Raw genomic sequence first — 17,811 nt, forward strand, 5'->3', positions numbered from 1 at the left:
CTGTGGCCAACCAGTGTCGTTCCACCCGTGATCTGCAGTTTGCAGAAGGTGGCTGTGTAGGTATTGCCTCATGACAATGGTTCCTGGACTGTATGAACTCCAGAACTGCACCTGGGAATTGTTTGGGAAAGTGCTAACTGGCCCAGGGCAAGTCATGCCAGGGATGGTTCTAGCAGTTTACTGGTGTAGGCAATCAAGTCTTAATGCCCAGGAATGCATCCTGGCACTGCTGAATTTACCAGTGTAGACATAGCCTCTGGTGCCACATGCTTTGAATAAATAATTACTTGCTCAGGTTTAAGATATCTGATGATATGGTGTTCCTTGTTGACAAAAAATCAGTTATGCTCTTGGAGGGGAGAGATGCTTGTCTCGTTCAGAATTCATATCATAGCAATGTGATTTAAATTTCATATTGGAGTTTGAAGCTCTCGCAGTTCTCTTCAAAACCATACTTGGTTATATGTGGAACAGCACATTGAACATCCAAATAAAAATTGATCTTTGACTTCCAAATCCCTGTTTTGCATAATCTTTCTTCCTCTGCAGTATGCACACCAGTGGGACTTTCACGGATGTTTACAGTAATGGGTCAGTTGCTGGTGAAGCCAACAGTAAGTGTTACACAAATCTGTCCTCGCGTGCTATCTGTTAGAAGGCAGAATGGCATGAGGGTACTTCCTTTTAGAGTGGTTGCACTTCCACATAATTCTTTCTCCAGTTCATCAGAGTTTCTATAGTCAATAGTTATGTACTTGTTTAAAATTTTTTGTATAGCACAAAAGCCTGGTTTTGTTTTCCCCACAGAAGAAGTTTTTTTAATAGTATAGGCTTTCTCCGATTTTCCAATTTATATAACTGCTACTAGTATTAATATTTACTGCCAGAATTGCCTACTATGTCTGTTTTGCTAATGCCTGAAACGTGGGGGCTTGTTCTGAGTTCAGGAGCAAAGGATACAAGACCGAACTAAGGCTGGATGATGAGAAGGGTACCTGGGGGTACACTTAGATGGGTGAAATGGAGGTAGTTGGCATCTCTAAGAACTTGTTATACACAGATACTCTGCTGTGCTTGTACTGAATGCTGTGAGGGAAGGCAGAAGTTTGTACCGTGTGCAAGTGCTCTAGTGACTTTGCTGTCAAGTTTCCTAGTTTGTATTTACTAAAATTTGGGTGCTCTTAGGTCTTGCATTCCTTTTCATTAATCAGTTCAGTCCTGAAAATCCCCCCAAAATATATAGTGTTTTGCTAACTGTAAGCTTTAAACTCAAAGCAGCTGATAGTAAGGTAGACGGACTTAACTTACTTGTTTTCAGCTTCCAATAGCAATTTATATTTGCTTGAAATATTGGTTTATGTGAAAACTCACCTTTTAATATACTTTTTCAAAATCTGCAGTTATTTTTGTTTAAATCAAGTTGAGTGTGAAGGTTGAGAGGTTGTTAATTTTTTCCCTGATGATTTGAATGATTTGAATATAGGTCAGATGTACTGTCCCTTCCCCTGTTCCCTAAGTCTCTTTAGATTGAAACTGAACATAAGAGCTTCAACCTGAAATGAAAACTTAACAGAAAGTTTGCTTACAGTAAAGAAATAGATCTGTAAGAGAATGGAATAATCTTCTGTGGAGTTCTTATTTGTATCAGTATTGTAAAGTTGTAGACTATATATTTAAAATACAGGTTACTAGAACAAAACAAACTTGACTAGATCAGTGCAGTCAGAAAACCAAGTGACTCTGATACTCAGTCAGTTCCTGTTTCTGTTTCCAAATACAGATCCTTGAAGACCTAGATGAGCAGATGTATATCATCACTTTAGAGGAAGAAGCAATTCAGAGGAGGCTGAATGGTATGCTTGTTCTGGTACTGCTTCAAATACAGTATTTAGAGTAGAGTGCCTCTGGTCACGAGTATTGATCTCCCTGTTACATAGCCTCTTCTCTCAAAATAGAAAATTTTAACATCTTCGTATGAAACAAGCATTATAGGCTTACATTTCATTGCTCACTGTGTTGTTCAAGATTGGCTTGTGTGCATGTGGTTTGCTTTGGTTTGGTTTTTGACGTGTTCATCAGCTCTAAGATGTGAATAATCTGAGACTGAGAAGGCAAATTGAGTAGTTGACCAGACCCACCACCCTTACTGCAAAACAGTTTGGATTGGTAAGTGACTGTATTTTAGCCTTGTCTGAAGAACAATGAACTTGTATTAGCAAGAGGCTCAACTTCCTCCATTATGAGTTTTGTTTTTTATTTTTTCTGTTTCAGTTCATTGTTATTTAGACTCTTAGGTAAATAATTCATTAAACATCAGGGCAGTCCTTTATATTCTAGGAGCTATTTGGTGAATTTAATAATTTTAATAATTCTGTTAATGAATAATTACAATGAATAGTTATACAAATGTTTTAGACTTCTTGTATTTAGTATTACAATTTTGCACTTCTTGATAAGGTGTTTCTGTTTTGAAGTATTTCAAAAGCAGTATGGAGCTTTGGCTTCTAAGAGTATTGCAGCATGGCGGGCACCAATTATGGAAAATGTATCAATTCCATAAACCTGGAAATCATGTTGTACAAATTCTCTTCTGAATTGCTTTTAACTGCATGGATAAGCCATCCATCCACAATTTATACAATTACTTCAGGTTGGAAAACCAAAGAATATTCATGTCATGACACATCCATTCTTCTGTTGTCTTATGACTTATTTTAGCCTTAATTTTCTTCATTTCCTGCCTTTTTCTCTTACTCTTCAGCCTTCTGTCATGTATCTCAATCTTTTCTTCTTTCAAGTCTCAGTAAGTCTCCTTTCGAAGTTGCGTGGTCAGGGAGTACCTTTGATAACGGTAGATCACGGTGGTCGTCTTTTATTCCAGCTTTTAAAATTTGTGGAGGAGTAGTGACTTCTTTGTGCTGAAATCAGCCATGGTTTCAGTTTAAAAGTAATGTTCACCTTTGTTTCAGAAGCTTAGGTTTTTACAGTGACACACGTATACATATATGTACAGGCACACAAAAAAGTGCATGCAGTGAACGTCTTTGAAGCTGTGATGGGGTAATTAGAATTGTTCTGTGTGATGTTAGCTAGCAACTGTAAAATATTTGTTACTGAATATTTTATGTTGTCATAGTGATTGTGCTTGTGTACCAGAAAAGCAATACAGAAAAATGACACAATAGTTATTCAAGTATCTATTAGAAGTAGTGCAGAGTGGTTTCCACTATGCAGGTGGAGAATGTGATTATTTAGGTGATGACTGTCTGCTGTTTTTCTGTGTAGAAGTCTATGCAACAGTTGTTTATATTGCAATTTAGTAATATCGCTTTTGAGGTGGACCTAGCCTGTTTGTAGGCATCTATTAACTGGATCTGGTGTGCAGGTCGCTCCCCTAACCGCTAGCTGGAAGACTGGATTCTGTTTCAGCAAATCAGTTAGTATTCAACTTGAAGTGGAACTGCAACCCCCGCAATGTTCCACAGAGCTCTCACCAGCCTACTCTTGAGAGGTGAAAGATGTGGGGCTTAAATGTCCTTTGACAGGAGAGGGAACTGAATTCTTCTGCTTCACATGCTGAGGGAATGGTATTGACACCACCATCTGAAGGAATGCTTGAAAACTCATAGTTTGGTGTACAGGGAAAATCAATGGACTTAACCTGAAAAGTAAATAAAAATCTAAGCTTGAATAGAGCATGTAGGTGGAGGGCAATATGTTATATGCACAAGAAGATATTCTGCAAGATTTCTGTGAGTAATTATTTAAGTAATTTTAAGTATGGTTCTCATTTATGTGGCAAGCATGGAAAGCTTAATCTTCTCTGCCAGAAATCTTTCTAATACATACAAATTATGCCAGGAAAATAGATACCATTTTTGCCAGAGCTATAAAGACTCATGCATATCATGTTTATTGCATTTTTAAAAAATGTGTACAAATGGAGGTGTGGTGCTAATTACATCAGTAAATGTAGTGCTGTGATGTTAGAGGTCATAATCTGTGACTTAACGCACAGATTGTATTTTTGTTGCTGGATCGGAGTAGATATATTAGGCTACACACTTCCCGTGCCATGGCTATGGCAGCTCTTCCACAGTTGCAGTAGTGGAAATATATGTGCTTAAGTAACCCTGCTGGACAGTTTTGCAGTAAAGTGTTCTGAAATATGTACTCCATTTGTATTTATAACCGAAGAGTTGAATTTTTATTAAAACTGAAGAGGACTAGAGCACAGGCTTAAGCAATACTTGGTGATTGCCGATGCCGATTTTTCTTTTTTCTTGGTGGCATAATGGCTGTCGCACTCCTAGCACTGCTTTGCCCTGTCCTAATTAATGTTTCCTCAGACAATGCCTGGGCAGAGGAAGGGTGTAGCATGAATCGCTGTTCCCACTGAATGGGCTGGGTAAAGCCTCTGTTTTCAGAGGAGGAAAAAAGTTTAGCTGTGTGAGCTGGTGCCCTTCTTGATTCATATAGATGTGAGTATTGTGGCGGTGATGCAATTGAAGAGCTTTACAGAATACTCTATCATATTTGGAAATAAATCTAACTGTGAAACTGCATATCTTCTTTGCGGAAACTAATTTTCTTCCTTCTCAGATGTCTACAGTGTATAACTGAAAATCGGAGGAGGAGGGAGGGGAAAGTTTGATCGTGTTATCTACCCCAGTATTTTTATCTATTGAAGAGATACTGGGCTTTGGGAAAATGTTTGTTTCCAGTGTATTATATTTCAGTACCCACATCACTCCTACAGTCGAAGAATAAAGCTGGGACTTTTTTATATTAAAAGAAAAAAGTTGCCTTCAGCTATTAGTTTTCCTGAATCCAAAGAGACGGGTGGGGTAGGATCAAAAATACTTACTTGATCAAAGTTATTGGCTCTGAAGGTATCCTTACATAGGTAAGAAAGATGAAAGGTGTTGTTTTTATTGCACGCTAGTAACAGTGTAATTTTGAACTAATTGGTGTTGAACTGCCAATCACCTAGGGGGAATGCAAATAGATACTCTTACAATTTCCTTTGAGGTACTGAAATCTTATGTCGGGGCTGGAAGAAAAACAGAATAATACCGTTAAATTGACCTTAAATGAGCTGCTTTGTGGCTTTCTTGGAGAATCCCTTCTAACTTTTCATTGCTAGTCCAAACAAGCCTCGTCTACCAATTTGATTTATTGGCTAGACAGCGCTGACATTGAACTTTGTGCGTGTTTGAAATAAAGCTAATGTTATAGAGCTTTTAAGAATTTAGCTGCATCCTTTTCAAATACTCTTTTGACTGATCTGAAACTTTGCCTTTCCCTCTCGTAAAATATCCTTTTGTATAGCAACCTGTTGTTTGCTACTATTTTTAAGGAGGAACTACAACAGCACTTAAATGTGATTCAGAATTTCTACTGAAGTGTCTCTTAGGGACCTAATGTGATCACGCTGACTTTGTTGGAAAGAATCCCATGAATATCAGTGTTTTGAGCTCTGGATTTTTATATTGAAGGGAGGAAACAACATATATCTTGAATTAAGCTTTTCCTCAGAGACCCCTCAATCAATTAGGGAGAAGAAGAAAATGGTCAGATGCTAGCTTGAGTTTTCTTGCTTTTTCAACTCCTTCCATTAAAGTTCTTGAGACTTTTTCCACTGAGCTCTATAGCTATCCTTTTTCTCAACTCATAGTAATTAGTCATTCCATAAAACAGATGTTTTAGGCTCTTTCTTTTTCAGGGGGGATGCATCAGCACAAAAGCTTATTTTTTATAATGATAATGAGATTTGTTTTTTTTTTTTAACAAAAAACCCTTTTTCTACAAACCCTCATAATATGATTACTTACTTAAAAAACACTGACAAATTAAACTGACATTTATATTGCAGGTACTTCAAGTAAATAGAAGTAGTTACAAAACAGCATTTGTAGGTCTTACTGGTTAGTCCTGTGATTTGAGATACTTACATATTTGAAGCCACTGTAAATATTACCATATACACGTTATATCACTGATATCAAAGATAAATGTTTAGGCGCAGCACAGAGGTTATATGCAAAAATGTGTGTGAAAGAAGCAGGTAATTAAACATTTAAAAATTAATTTTTGAAACAGTTGGATGCCTCATTGAAAATCTGACTGCATTGAACAAATCAGGATGAATACTCTGAAATAAAAAAAGTTCAAAAAAAAAAAAAAAGTTCGGAAATACTCTTGTATATCTTGGTTTTCAGGTAGGACCTCACTGTGCTGGAATATGGAGAGTGTGGGGGCTGGATGGGATGAGAAATTTACTTCTCTTGTACTGAGATTGCTGGCTGGATGAGCAGACAACAGAAAAGAAGGAAATAATGAGCCTGGACTATAAAGTAGTGTTACTGTGCCAGCAACCTAAGTGCTGTTTAGTTTTTGTAGGCAAATGATCAAGATATGAGATAAAAGCCTGGACAAGACTATTAATTTCATAGAAATTTATTAGAGAGTGTTTAAAAAAAGAGTATCTGGAGTGTGGTGCTATTCGCAGGTTGGCCCACAATGAAAGGTGAGGCTGAGAGTAGGGAATGGCCAACAGGTGAAGGGTGTCAATGTAAATTGAGAAAGAAGGTAACAGAGAGGACTTGGGGTTTATTAAGACCTTGAACTGTCACTGCCACAGAGTGTTTTTGCAGAGTGCGATTGGCCTGAAACAGACAGGGAAAATACGAGCCCTGTTATTTTCAGGTGAGATTATTCAGAAATAAAAGGGATGAAAGTGGGGCAAAGATGAGTGGAGAGTGTTTCTAACTTACGCCAGGAAGAGTATTTCCAGTTTGCGATTGCAAAGAGTAAAAGCTAAAGTAGAAATGATGAGATCAGAACTGAAATAGCAGATCTCTAGTCAGCATTTCAGAGCTGTATCATTGCCTGAACACTGTGCAGTGTTTGTAGAGGAACTGGAATCAAGGAGAGAAACCACAGTGTGCTTGCACTGGGAAAGATGGGTGGTTGGAAGAGAATGGGAGGTTGAAGAGAAAAAGGATGGAGAGGGAAAATGGGCTGGGTTTCTTAGAGCCTGTGTAGGGATAGGGGGAAGAGTTGCTGAACAACTTCTAGGCAGAAAATTAGCAAGGGAGAGAGGAATTAATATTGCAGTTGTCAGTTTTCAGCTGATGTAGAGGAGAGGGTTTGAGGAGTTGCACAACAGTGACATGCCTATGCTGTAAACTGCGAAAAGGAAAGTGAAAGAATATGGTCTCACGGGTGGTTGTCAGGAAGATCTGATCGTGGTTGTCGGAGGGAGCTCTGCGGCACAGAGAGACTGGCCAAATCAGACAAACTGATCTGAGCAGAAGATATGTCAACAAGCAGGGCAGCAGTATGGAAACTGAGTTTGCTGAGTGAAAAGGACTGGGGGAAGGGAGGGAGGGGCAGAAGCTGAACGTGGAGGTCCAGCCACCAGCTTACTTAGTTTGGAGGCAAAGGTCCACTTTGCCTTTAAGTTGCTAAATAATAATGCCCTTGAAGGGCATCCAGAGATTCTTTGCGTCTTGATATATGAATTGTACAGAGATACAGAATGAGGCGTTTGAGACACCCTGTGTCAGGCTGCCACACCGTAACTGGTTTTTGGACCTGTGCGCCAGTTCAGCAGTAGCTGCCCTCTTCGCTCTTGCAGCAGCTGGTCGGCAGAATAGGCAGGGATCACAGAAGGTCACGCTGCGAAACCTCTGATGCGTCGAACTCTTCTGGTTAGACAGAATTGGAGGGTTCTTGACTAAGCCTCTGTTTTTTGAAAAGTAGTTGAGGAGTCTCAAAGAAACACCTGCAGTTTAAAGCCACAAGCGTTAATGTGGTGCTTCCTAAATCATAGAATCGTTTAGGTTGGAAAAGAGCTTTAAGATCATCAAGTCTGACTGTTAAATCCGAATTGTCACAGTGTGTCTTACAGTACTATAGTCAGTCTCATCCAAAAGAAAATACCGTCTTCTGTTTTAAAAGGTATATCTTCCACGGTGGAATACCAGACAGTAGAGTTGGAACGGGAGCTTGAAAAAGTGAAAAGCAAGAAAACGAATCTAGGTAATAAAATTTTTTTCTACTGTTTCATGTGGATTGCAGTTCAGTAAATGACCTTAAGATGCTGTGTTTAGCTTGTAGCAGTCACTTGATCGATTCCTGTTTGTTCTTAACTGAATTTGTGCATTTGCAGTCCTTTCAAATTGTCATAGTTTCTACAGATACATTACATGGAATCATTATGCCCCTCTAACAAACAAATTTAAGTAGGGAGTCTGATTTGGATCTTATTTTTAACATAATTTAGAGAAATTGTAACACTCTTGCCTTCCTTGCATGGAGCTCAGTAGCATGGTCTTTTCATATATAATGATATGCTTTTGATTATTTGGGGTAATCTAAGACATTACTTTCCTCTCTGTTTTTTAATTATTTCTATAAAAGTCAAATTGTGTTTAAGAACAGTGAAATAATTCTTAGCAGATTTGTGTCTTTTAAAACTGAAAAGTGATACTTCTGGTAATGGCAGCCACTCAACAGGAATCTCCTTACTTAGTCAAAGGCTTGCAGGATTTTGCATGTCAGTGTTATGTGCAAAACTAAGACTGCGGTAAGAAAAAGTTGTTGGGTTTTCTTTTTAGACGTACTAGTGATGTCCAGTGAGTTAGTCTTGCCTTATGTTACAAGAGGAAAATACTGTTTAAATATTGGAAGTTCCTTCTGTCCCTTTAGGTCGTACTAAAAAGTACATGTAAACAGCGTATTTTTAAACTCAGTATATTTTAAACTTTGCAGAACTTCTGTATGCCAGGGAAAAAAAATGTTATGGTGAAACATGCCTGTAAACAAGAAGGAAAACCCTATTTCTCTCTGTCTCCCCAGCCTTTCTCTAAAGAGGCTTCATATTTTTGGCATTGCTTTGTACAGCTCTTCAGGGTGGATATTTTATGAACTGGTTGGTGTCGGTTCAAGATAAGATTACTTTTGTTACTTATAACAAGAGCTTATAGATAGCTGAATGATTTTTACTTGTTTTATTCTAAGGTGATCTACAGTATTAGGCTTCTATTTTTCTCTCCTGAACAGAACGGCGGAAAAAAGCTTCTGCTTGGGAAAGGAACTTAGTCTATCCAGCTGTTATGATATTGCTACTGATTGAGACGGTAAGAATTTTTGGTCCCCCCCCCCTTTTCACCACCAAAATGTATGAAGAATTCTTCAGTCATTTGGGGGGAATACTTTTAAAATTTGAGTGATGTGTGTTTAAGCAACAATCTTGATATTCTTTTCTTGACCATTTTAAAAGAACATTATGAAATCTAGTGAGGCTAAACATATACATTTTAAAAGCATGGAATACTTTTAAATAACAAGACTGTTTCTACTTCTTTATAGTCCATCTCAGTCCTCTTAGTTGCTTTCAACATTCTTTACCTGTTGGTTGATGAGACTGCAATGCCAAAGGGATCAGGGGTAAAGTAAACTTCTCTTACGATTTTTATAACTTTAGTAAAGCTTTGGAGCCCTTACAAAAGTGCAAATGAGAACTGCTGCTTTAATAACATTAAAACTAATGAGCCTCAGCCTTGACTTTGCTTCCAGGTTTTGGTCCTGTGCACACATAAACATTTATTACATGTCATGTTATAGTGAGTTCTTAATAAAACTAGTCCAGAATCTTTATGAAGATACGTTGATTCAGTAAAGTAAATCTGTAATCTGGAGTTTGCATTTTTACTCCTGTCTCCTACTTTTATACGGACTAGAAATGTTCAATTTAAGAAACTATGTTAAAAATTAATATGCAAAGTCTGTCTTCGTTTGTGTTCCACTTCAAAAACAAGACATTTTTCCCTCCTTCATTATAAAAATACTTCAGGAAAGTAAAGAACAGCACATTGAGTAGTAGTGTCTTTAATCATGAGGGTTTTTTATTAACTTGGTAATGTTTTCCCCTGCGTATAGCTGTATATGAGCTTGCAGAGCTACAAAAGGTGTTTAGTGGTGATGGCCGCTCTGCCTGTGGTATTGCGAACAACTAGAAGTGTCTTCTTCTGAGACCTCTTATTTTAGTTTCCAAAGTAATGGAGTACGTATAAAATGCAGCATGGTGGGTAGATGCAGTGTGCATAAAATGTGGATCATTATACCTTATGTCGAAGTAACATTTCACTCAAGTTTGAAAGCTAGCTGATGCAATTGCATAGGGTGGGAGACTTGCAGGTTAGAACATCAGAATGCCCCTTAAATGCTGAATTGAGAAAAGGCTGTAAGATGTTAGGTTTTTTGGTTCTGGTAGAAGCTAACTTCATGAACAGTTGCATGTATCTCATTAAATTATGCAAAGTATTTTTCTCCTTGTAGGGGCCTGGAATAGGAAATGCCTCCCTATCCACCTTTGGTTTTGTGGGAGCAGCACTTGAAATCATTTTGATTTTGTATCCTTTCTTTAAGAATTCTGTCTGTTAACAAGCATTCTGTCTAGTTTTCTGGGACACTGGTAATTTACTAAGACACTTGCCTGGAAAGAAGGAGGAGATAGGTCACTATTCTCAAGCACTCGAAGTGTTTTTGTTTTTTTTTCTTTGGTTCTTAAGACTTTTAGGAGGCTGCTGAGAACTTGAGTGAAACTTGCATTCCTTGGAGGTTCCTTTTTCCTTGATTCTCACAGCTATCTCATGGTATCCTCTGTCGTCGGCTTCTACAGTCTTCGTTTTTTTGAAAATTTCACTCCCAGGAAGGATGACACAACTATGACAAAGGTAAGGTAAAGTCTGTGATGGGGATGGCCCCCTCCTCTCTTTCTTGCCACCCAAGGCAAACTGACTCTTTTAGTTAGTAATTGCCCTGAATGGCTCATTTGCAGTGATCAGTATTTGTTTGTAAGCTGCGTAAACACAAACTGGAAGATTTTCAAAATGCTGAATGAGTGGGAAAAAGGATGTGCTCTGTTTAGTTTGGATGGCATCCATTCACTTGTAAAAAGCCGGGAATAGCAGAGCTTGTTAACTAGCTATAGAAAAGCTAGTGAAAGAACTTTTTTCAAAGGAAACGTATTGCTAATGAGTAACTTTGATTGTGCTAACTGTACTTCAGGGAGCTTGTTTGAAATCTGAAGAACTTGGTTGCTAGAAGTAATACAGACAAAGTAATTCAAATTTGAATAATTAAACTAAGACTGAGGAGGTCTATTCAGCAACATTTTGCAGTCTGAGGCTAATTTGACTTTCTACAATTTAGCGCTGCCTTCAGAATAACAAATGCTGTTACCTAATGCAGAGGAACATGCTTACGTTTATTGCAAAATATTCCCATAGCTGACAAGGGGAGGTGATCAGTAACCAAGGAACAGATGTTGAATTTAATTATTTTTTCAATGTGTTTCATTGGTTGTGGGTTTTTTTGTGTTTTTTTTTGTTTTTTGTTTTTTGTTTTTTTTTTTTAAATAATGGATAAAGACATTTTTACCATAAATTGTTGGAAGTGAGAAAGTAGGTAAACACACAGAATGGTTATAGTAGATGGGTAGTAGGGAGTTGGAATGTTTTTAATGTTTTCTATTGATTGTTTACAGTACACCAGGAATAGTGTAGAAATAAATAGTGAACGCACAAATGTCTACCTACTTTCAAGAAGTTTTCTGGTTTTTTTCCTTTTGGATTCTGATAGAATTAGAGCTGAAGAAAGTGATCCCTTGTGAGAGAAAGTTTCAATTACTCTTTATAAAGGCTTCACAAAAACTAGAGTAAAATCTAACAGCTGTGAATTTTTTTGTACTATTTAAAGTAGTCAACAGGCATTCAATTGAAAGGAAGCTCTTTGTTGTAATTTTTTAAATAATGCTAATCCTGCAAGCAGTTACATACAAAGCTTAAGCTGATGTATCAGTCATCTATTGTAAGCCCATGGAATGGTTCTTTTATAAAAAGTTTGCAGGAATTAAGTAAACAGTTGATGCTTTGCAACATGCTAGTTTTGAATTATTTTGAATCTAAGCATACCTAACACTTTGATTAAAAGCAAATGATTACATATTTGATTTTTTTTAACTAGTCTCTTGAGTCATCTTCATCTTGTGTAACACCATATGAAGTGTGACAGAAGTAGGCAAGACTACAATAACATATTGTTAAACTGCTTTAGGTTCAGTTTGAAGAATGTAGCTTTTAAGAATTCTTCTTTTTCATCTTGACCACTGCATTTCTCCCCCCCCTCCGCCCCCGAAATCCCATTTATGATTTAAATGCTCTTTGTCATTTTCAAACAGATCATTGGAAACTGTGTCTCAATCTTGGTGCTGAGCTCTGCTTTGCCAGTGATGTCAAGGACACTGGGTAAGTGAAATGGAAAACATCGTAATATGTTTAATTGAGTTTAAAAAAATCAAAAGCAAAAAAGAACAGCCTGTAGCTGTACCTTTCATACTATGTATTTAATTTGCCATCACTTTCAATAGAAAGAGCATGTATGTGTGGCCTTCTTTTCTACACCAACATGAGCTGTTGAACATACATTGTACATACAGGAACTGCAGACCAAACATTCTAAAAAAAAGATGTTAAGCATTTTCTAGAGAATATATTCTTTTAAAAAGGCAGGTCAGGTTTTAAACTTAAAACAGGAGATGGTGAGAAGAATAGATATGGACCCTGCTTGTTCAGGGCAGTATAAAATAGTTTCATGTTCATTGTGAAATTACAGTGCTCAGTTTTTGTGAAAAAATACATTGGCGATTTTGGGTATAAAATTTGAGATAACGTTGAGTGCAAATGTCTTTTTAAAAACAGTTACTGACTCTTCATTAAGTTTTTGATCAGCAATGATACCAGGCTACTTTCATTTTCCCTAAAATAATCTGCTGCATTCTTTGTTACTTCAGTTTTCAAATATAAAAGTTTGGAATCCAGCATAGTAGAACTGAAAAAGTTCTGATTTTATTGGTAAGAACTGGCAGTAGCATTTGAAGTGGAAAAACTGTTTTAACCAGTTGGAAAGACAAGGTGTTTTGTATCTTCACTTTGTTTAATTAGGTAATCTTCAACTTGAATTCTTGAAGTATTACCTTGGATTGCAAGGCTATTACATGTTTAAGTAGTGCAGAATACTTGCAGCTAATGTGAATTTCATTGGGAACATTAAACAGAACAAAACAAAAATGCTCACCTCGGGCTGTACGAGTCTTAAGTACAAGTTTAGGAGTTCAAGCTCAGGCCCGCAGACCAGTAATGTGTACCCAGTACTGCTGTAGCTGGTTTTCTTTTCAACCAGAACACTGTCAAATCAAGAGTAGTTAATATTTTCCGGTAAACTACACTGTATGTCTTCATGCTATGTATATCTACAGATTATGAGTTCTGTTAGATTTACTAGGTCATTTCTATAACAAACAAACAAAAAACCTCCCATAATGGATTTTGGAGGATTGAATCTTAAAATACATATTCTAGAGCTCGCGTTTTAAAAATCTGTAGGAAAACTTCACAAAAATGCAAAAGAATAACTCAAGTATTCAAAGTAGTGCAGTTTTAAAATTATAGCCAGTACAATAAAGATCTAAGAAGTAAAACAGTTCTAGCACTTAGAGCAAGATGTTAGGTTGAAAAATTAATATTTTAGAATAGAATTTTAACATGAGTATTGTGTCCACTAAGTTACTGCATTCATCATTTGTTAAAAAAAAAACCAAATCATTGTTAATGATCTATGAGATTAACAGTTGATAATAAACGGATTCTGTGGAAGTAAGTATACATGCTGGGTGCATTGTTGTCTCATAGGAAACAGATTAATGGTAAAACTCACTTAAAAAAAAAAAAAAGACTAACAAATGAAATTCCTGAATAGTTTGCCATAGAGATAAATAAAAGAAGAAAAAAGATGGCACAATTAACACACAGCTAACAAATGCACAGTCACAGCTGTCCAAACAGGATTAATAGAGTGTATTAGAGTACAGTGAGTCATGTGGTGCTTTGCAAAAATATCAACATGTGCTGCACTACATGCTACCGCCCTGTGGCACTGAATAGATGAAAAGAAATAAATATGTTAAGCAGATTCATAGTCTTTTCACTTTATTAAAAAAGCGAGTTTCTAGACTATACAGAAGAGACTAGACTTCATCATGATGGGAAAGGTAAAAAAGCAAGAGTTATCTAATGCACATACTGACCTTTTTCAAGTTTTAAATGTGGAAAAATGAGAAATTTTTAATATGTTTCATAGCATTCTCATTAAATATGTAGGTGGTGGATGTCTCTATGTGTCATTCTTTTAGAACTCCAGGAAAGTTTTTACTACAATAAGTTATTTTACTAAAATAAGTTAACTCATCTTTTCCAGAACTTTTCAGCCTTTCAGTAGTCCTTCTTGAAAAAGTTTCCCACCAGCACCATACTGCTAACCATGGTCAAACAAATTGGGAACAGACCACTTAATAGCCAGGAATATAGAAAGAAGGAATTGCAAACAAAATTGTATTTTCCTAGAATTCTTCTCGTGATTATTATGGTTAAGTTAATAGTGATTTAAAACTTATTTGTATGTAGTCTAAAAACATAGTATTTCTTTTTTTTTTTTTTTTTAACCTGAACAATTCTTTAATATTGTATGTGGTAAATTGTCACCAACTTTATTGTATATATATATTTGTGTCCACTAGAGATGTAGCTTTCTGTTCAGTTACTGAGTAGTCTTTGAAATTGCAGTCTTGGGGATTTTTTTTCTGTGGGCTGAGCAGATATTTCTGTAAGAAAGTCGGCAAAAGCTCTTTAATCCTTTTCTCCCACAAACTTACAAAATGATGCTGTGTGAGATCTTTTTTTTCCTGATGAGCAGTGACTTTTTTTTATTCATACGAGGAAAATAAATGTAACTTGTGGACACTGTTTTTTCCCACCTGCTCTAACAGAAGTGTCAGGCTTCATTTTTGTTTCTCCTCATAACACCTACTCCATCGCTAGCTATTCTGAACCCCTTTGTGTCAAGGAATATTTTTGCTTTTCCAAGGAACTCTTTACTCAGTGCTCTACCTGTTTTGTTTCTTTTCCTTTAGTGGTCTGGAAGCCTATACATTCAAACTCGACTTTCTCAATTTTCTTGTAGCTCTGCAGTCTGACTAAAAACACTCTCTGCTTCTTTGAAAGTATTCTGAAGGACACTGTCTGTTTGGCTTCAAGTGTGAAAGCAACTCTGTGTTTATTGTCCTTCATCTGTTTACCGGTTGATGCAGTCAGCCAGTTTTCTTCTTCTGCTAAGACCTTCTGTGCTTTTTTGATACTTCTCCCTGCCTCTCTTGCTATTTTGATCAGCTTCAATCTTTTTTTTTATTTTTGCCTTTATCCTTTGAAAATTCTCCTCCTTTAAATTTTCTTCATTTTGGCATGTTTTTCTTGGATACTAAATTTGATCCCCCCCCCCCCTTTTTTTTTTTTTATTTAATTGACTGATGCTGAGTACAAGAAGCATGCATATCTTTTAGCATTGTGATAGCTGGCTGTAGCTCGTGGGTATGAAGGTACAATGAGATTCGTAAGTGCCAGCTTTACCCTTGAAAGGAAGGTAACTGACCCTTAATTCTGTCTCTCTTCATTTATTATCACTGTTGAAGTCACAGTTCTTAAAAGCCTCCAAACCCTTTCAAAATGTGATGATAGAAAACTCGCTTCCAGGAACTTCAGGGTTTTCTGCTGCAATTTTAGTTCTGGGGCGAGGTAAGCGTCCTTCCTTCGCACTCTTGGTCTCAACTGTGAGAGCGCACATTGCTGTGACGTCGTCTGTGCCAGAAGGTTTTTGGGAATATAATGGCTCATCAATCCTAGACAACTGTTATTTGGGTATCATCCCAATATTCTGCCCTTCATTCACTGCAGTCCTTTATGTAGACCTAGCAAAGGAACAACCTATGGTTCTTCTTCTGCCTTCTGGGATGGCCCCATAGCTTGTAGGCACTTCCACGTTTTGGAAAAATTTTGCTGACTTAGCTTTAGTGATTGACTAGCCTTCCTGACAGCAGGAAGGCCAAGTGTCTGTGTTGTGAGGTCCACCGTGAAGACGACCTGTCAGCACTACCTTTCAGCCAAACTCTTCCTCCTGTGCAAATGCTCTGTGGCTGTAGCAGTGGGTAGATCTAGGAGAAAAACTGCAGCTGGAAAGATGTCTTTAAACTTCGGTTTCAAAAGCAGCGGCTCTGAAAAAAAAACACTCACAAAGGCTTAGTGCTTGCTGTAAGATGTTGTGGCTCTTGTGGAAAGGCTTTTTGCTACCTGTATTTTTTAATAAGAAAGCTCATGGTGCATTTCATCCTCTTCTGGAATAGATAAGGATTTCACAGAAGCTGAGATTTCAAGCAGTTTTCATAGTAATACTGTTTTTTTCCTAGTTATATTTATTGGTATTATAAAAGCAGGATTCTTATCTAAAATAGACAATTTACTTTAGCTCACATTATTCAAGTATTTTACTAGGAAACTTAAGAAACATTTTGATTGATAAATGTGTCTTACAGTTCTGTAGTGGTCAATGAAGGGGAAAATGACCTTGAGAACATTGTCTTTTGTGTTTAACCGTGTGTCTTATAGTGTGTTGTCTGAAACAATTTTGCTTCCATATGTAAAAAGTAATAGAATGACTTTTTTGTGTTTCTTAAAAAATGTAATCAAGATTTTGATGTAAATCTTAAATGCAATTTTAACAGGAATCACCAGATTTGATCTGCTTGGAGACTTCGGAAGGTTTAACTGGCTGGGAAACTTCTATATTGTGTTATCTTACAACTTGCTCTTTGCTATTATGACAACATTATGTCTGGTCAGAAAGTTCACTTCCGCTGTGCGAGAAGAGCTCCTGAAGGCATTAGGTAATATAGCACTGAAAATTCAGTTTGTACTTGAACGTTTCCTTTCTCCAGCCTTGATACCTTGATGTGCCACTGTTAAAGCTCTGTTGCAACTCTCAGAAAACTTTTTTTCGTGGAAGTTTCTATAAGTTAAGGTGAGAACACATAGCTTTGTTATTTTTTGAAGAGTCAAGAGCTAAGGTACAATGTTGATCTTGATGATACGTCCGTGTACCTATGATCTGCAGGTAGATTTTCAGCCTTTAGAGCACAAACATTCTCATTGCTACTGAGCAATTATTCCAAAATAAAACTTCAACTTGTGTGTGGGTTGTTTTTTTTCTTTTTTGTTTAAAGCAACTTATTAATTCCCTAAAAATAGGTTAGTGGAAGTCTTAGCTGCTTTGCTGTGATGCTTTTTTTTTTTTTTTTTTTTGAGCACTACCTGTTCAGAAAAATCGTTGCAGAGAATATACAGAATCTTGGTAACTGGCTGAGTAAAACCTGTACTTGATATAATAAAAATTCTGATCAAATTGTGCATTCATGTTTCTTGGCCATAGAAGAAAGGCTTGAAACATATTTGACACTAAGAGGGTAAAATGTACATATTTAGTAATTGTGTTGTTACTACGTCTTATCTTTATTAATTAATGAAGCTCCTACCTCTTTAGAACCCTAGCGTAGTATTTGCTTAAATTGAGAGGATTAATGGTGAAACTTCAGTGTTTATTTATAACTGCAGTTTCAGTTTGTAGTGTACTAAAAGGTACTTAGGTTAGTTTTCACTGATTACTACTTTCCAGAGCTGTGACCCCAGTAAACAAAATCAAAGCACGGCAATTAAGTTCAAATCAGAGCTACTAAACAGGGAAATACAAAATGCCTGATACTGTAGGATTAAAACAAGCCCTTCTGTGATTTTTTTGATGTTGAGTTTTGAAGCTGCAGGGGGACAGATTAGTGGGCCAGGGGTGTGCAAATCTGTCCAT

General features: G+C 36.9%; 1 protein-coding gene across 10 annotated transcripts in view; it reads left to right on the plus strand.

The window, feature by feature from the left end:
• Window positions 1-17,811, plus strand: part of LMBR1 (limb development membrane protein 1) — an 81,897-nt gene that overhangs the window by 54,791 nt on the left and 9,295 nt on the right. For 9 of the 10 annotated variants that reach the window (XR_014228970.1, XM_082319651.1, XM_082319648.1 and 6 more), the window contains 9 exons: window positions 550-614; window positions 1,781-1,853; window positions 7,966-8,046; window positions 9,070-9,146; window positions 9,379-9,456; window positions 10,348-10,421; window positions 10,655-10,745; window positions 12,251-12,317; window positions 16,679-16,840. Coding sequence is in view for 9 of the 10 variants with exons in the window: in XM_082319651.1 (XP_082175777.1) it covers window positions 550-614; window positions 1,781-1,853; window positions 7,966-8,046; window positions 9,070-9,146; window positions 9,379-9,456; window positions 10,348-10,421; window positions 10,655-10,745; window positions 12,251-12,317; window positions 16,679-16,840 (768 nt within the window). In the remaining variant the exon portion in view is untranslated. The remainder of the gene's footprint in view (window positions 1-549; window positions 615-1,780; window positions 1,854-7,965; window positions 8,047-9,069; window positions 9,147-9,378; window positions 9,457-10,347; window positions 10,422-10,654; window positions 10,746-12,250; window positions 12,318-16,678; window positions 16,841-17,811) is intronic. The other variant, XM_082319650.1, reaches the window with a different exon arrangement.

The sequence above is a fragment of the Platalea leucorodia genome (genome assembly GCF_965183815.1).
Source record: "Platalea leucorodia genome assembly, chromosome: 1".
Classification (NCBI taxonomy): Eukaryota; Metazoa; Chordata; class Aves; order Pelecaniformes; family Threskiornithidae; genus Platalea; species Platalea leucorodia.